The 3,460-nt window shown below is 36.0% G+C and overlaps 1 protein-coding gene across 1 annotated transcript; it reads left to right on the top strand.

The window, feature by feature from the left end:
- The first annotated feature begins 565 nt into the window (after positions 1–565).
- On the top strand, positions 566–2,432 carry LOC111901922 (7-deoxyloganetin glucosyltransferase). The gene is made up of 2 exons (XM_023897779.3): positions 566–1,243; positions 1,348–2,432. The coding sequence occupies exons 1-2, from the start codon at positions 742–744 to the stop codon at positions 2,298–2,300; spliced, it is 1,455 nt and encodes a 484-aa protein (XP_023753547.1). The 5' UTR covers positions 566–741; the 3' UTR covers positions 2,301–2,432.
- Positions 2,433–3,460: the final 1,028 nt, after the last annotated feature.

Here is a 3,460-nt window from a genome sequence, read left to right as displayed (position 1 = left end):
AGTTGCTGATAATTAATAAAAAAATAACATTTAATAAAACTAGATGATATGGTAGCTAGAAAATGTAAAACGACATATAAAGGTATGTGGAAAAATATGAAAGAATTTTAAAACAGCTCTATAACTTAGTTGAAAAGTTACCTGACCTAGCTTTTTAGAAAGTTAGAAAATTTCGAAAGATAAGTAGCTTATAAGGTAGCGAGTATGCCAAACCTAGCTAAACTTACAAAAACACGATGTCATATATAGTAGCGAAAAGAATCAGCTTTGTTATTTAGATGAAAACACTGAAAACGTTGGTCTTAAGTAATTCTCATTTAATTTTGAAGATGATAAATTGCCATATTAGAAAAAACATAAACACGTGCATGGTTTATTTTTATATTAGTTTTATTGGTCCCATTTTCTGATAAATTATACGTAACATGAAAGTAACGTGTACATGAGATCCAGACGTTCAATGAAACAAACAAAAAGAGTATAGTTGTTGTTTACTAATCTATAATATAATTTAGAGTACGGTAGAAATTGAAGACAATGAACAAATAGACAAATTATGTACCACAAACCTGCTCCTAGTTTTAAATTAATATTCCAAACAATAATTGAAGATGCCATCTAGAATTTGAATAACCAGACGAGCACATTTACATTTGCGTCTTCATCGTTTGCATATAAAATAGCCAGATGTTATATATGTAGTTGCTATCTTGAACTCAGAAAAAATAGGAAGAAGGCTTTATGGGTTCCATACAAAAGAAACCGCATGCCTTGTGTTTACCAGCCCCAGCACAAGGCCATATAAACCCCATGCTAAAAGTAGCTAAAATCCTCCATTCAAAAGGGTTTCATATTACCTTCGTTAACACCGAGTTCAACCATCAACGACTCCTCAAATCTCAGGGCTCCGACGCCCTACATGGCCTCCCTTCCTTCTGCTTCGAGACCATTCCTGATGGCCTTCCGCCGCCACAGAACCCAGATGAAACCCAAGTTTTCCCAATCTTATGGAAGTCCATGGATGAAACTTGTCTGGGTCCGTTTAAAAGTCTTCTTACCAAACTGAATGCTTCATCTTCACCGGTGACTTGCATAGTTGCAGACTTATTCATGGGCTTCACCCTCGATGCAGCCAAAGAACTTGATATCCCCGAGATAGTCATGTGGACCAGCGGTGTTGGTGCTCTAATGTGTGTTCATGAGCAGCACAATCTATTGGAGAGAGGTTTGGTGCCACGTGAAGGTAACATATATACTTAATTTCACTAATTTGTATACATTCATGTACGTATACACTGTAGTTGCTTATTTGAAAGTAATTAAGTTCTTTATGTTTTGTTTCCACAGCATCGAGTTTTTTAGCAAATGAGCATTTAGATACCAGGATTGATTGTGTACCAACCATGTCTGGTATGCGTCTAAAACACTTGCCTTCATTCGTTAGAAAGACCAGCCCTGGTGATGAATACATGCTTGAAGGTTTGTGTTTACAAGCAGAGAGAGCAAAAAGAGCTTCTGCCATCATGTTCAACACCTTTTATGAACTAGAGAGTGACCTTTTGGATGCGCTTTCTTCAGTCTTTCCTCCATGCTATGGTGTTGGTCCGTTTAAGTTACTAGAGAAGGAAAGTGATGAATCTGTAGAGTTCATCAAATCAAATCTTTGGAAAGAAGAGAACACCTGTTTGAAATGGCTAGAATCTAAACCAAAATCATCGGTTATTTATGTGAATTTTGGTAGCACAACAGTGATGTCACATCAATATATTCTTGAGTTCTGTTGGGGACTTGCAAAGAGCAATTGTCCGTTCTTATGGATAATACGTCCAGATCTTGTGGATGGCAAATCTGCCGTGCTTCCACCAGAGTTTTTGGAAGAGATAAGCAGTAGAGGGCTGTTGGCTAGTTGGTGCCCACAAGAACAAGTTCTAAACCACCCATCAATTGGAGGGTTTTTAACGCATAGTGGATGGAATTCCACAATTGAAAGTATTTCCAGTGGAGTCCCAATGATTTGTTGGCCGTTTTTTGCTGACCAACTAACCAATTGCTGGTCGTGTTGCAACAAGTGGGAGATCGGCATGGAGCTTGACATTGATGTAAAGAGAGAAGAAGTTTCCAAGCTAGTCATTGAGTTGATGAATGGAGACAAAGGGAAAGAGATGAGGAAGAATGCAATCGACTTGAAGGAAAAGGCCGAAAAAGCATGTACCTTTCCTTTTGGTTCATCCATTGTTAATTTGGGGAAAGTGATTGACCATCTACTACAAGGATCTCCAAATAGTTATTTATCTGTTTAAGATGCATGTGAGTTTATGATTATCTTCTGCTATGTGCCATTTGTTTGCTCAAAAACATTGATGATTTGTTGCTGATGTAATTTCGTTCTCTTGCCTTAATTAATCTGAAAGATGAAAACATTAGAGTCCTTACTGTTGATGTGAGTTTGATGTAATACGATTCTCTTGCATCAACAATCCATTGAACTCTAGACTTATGTGGATTGTCATATCATCTAATATCTACACAACTTTACTTTTACCACCAACACATTAAACATCTCTTCAATCATAATAATCACTAATTTATTCAATCATAATAATCAATAATTTCTTCTATATATTGAACGTTTAAACGTTTGTTTAATCCTACTAACCATCTTCAACTTGCAATGTGGATGTCCTAAGTTGAGGAGTTGATTTTAAAGATGTATAACTAAATAGTGTCAAGATTAGGTTTGATCTTGACCATATTGAATATGCGTACAAAAAAACTTGGAAGCGTGGACGAATGTAATGAACAACAAAGCTAAAGACACTACTAGAAATGTGCCTTCAATGACGTACGAACTATGACGCACACTGATTTTTTGACATGTAAAACTCTATGTCATAAATAAATGTCTTATTTTTAGAAATTTAAAGGATTTACGACATGTATAAATGTAAGTCATCTTTGCTATCATAAAATGAAATAAAAAGAAACACATGCGAGACTTTTTTTTTTGTCTGTAATATTAAATTAATTACCATGTCATATTTTAATTCCCCTTTTTACAATGTATTCTAAGGTTTCTTAATTGGTTAACTCTTGAATCTCTTCAAGGTCAATTGTGCCCCCACTGTCCTCTTTGCATATGAGCTCTTTCTCCCGAAACACTCCTCTTTGTGCTACAAAGACCAGGTTCTTACTAGTCCTTTAGAACAAATATCTAAAGGAATTTTGTAGGAAACCAATGAAAAATAAATCTCACTTCTAGATTCTAACTTGTCATTAGTCTCTCATCTAACGAAAGCTTCACAACCCTAGACTTTGATATGTTCTAACGAGGGAACTTTCATTGTCGACATTTTGTGAGGTGTTTTGACAACCATTTTTGTAGGGACAATATTGAGGATGTGGTCAACCGTCTCTAAGGCATACCCCCAGAAGGAAATGAGAAGAGTGGCTCAAATCATCA

Source organism: Lactuca sativa, chromosome 6 (genome assembly GCF_002870075.4).
Source record: "Lactuca sativa cultivar Salinas chromosome 6, Lsat_Salinas_v11, whole genome shotgun sequence".
In the NCBI taxonomy this organism is placed as follows: Eukaryota; Viridiplantae; Streptophyta; class Magnoliopsida; order Asterales; family Asteraceae; genus Lactuca; species Lactuca sativa.
Note: the sequence above shows the minus strand (reverse complement) of the source record. Positions and strands in the feature narration are given on the sequence as shown.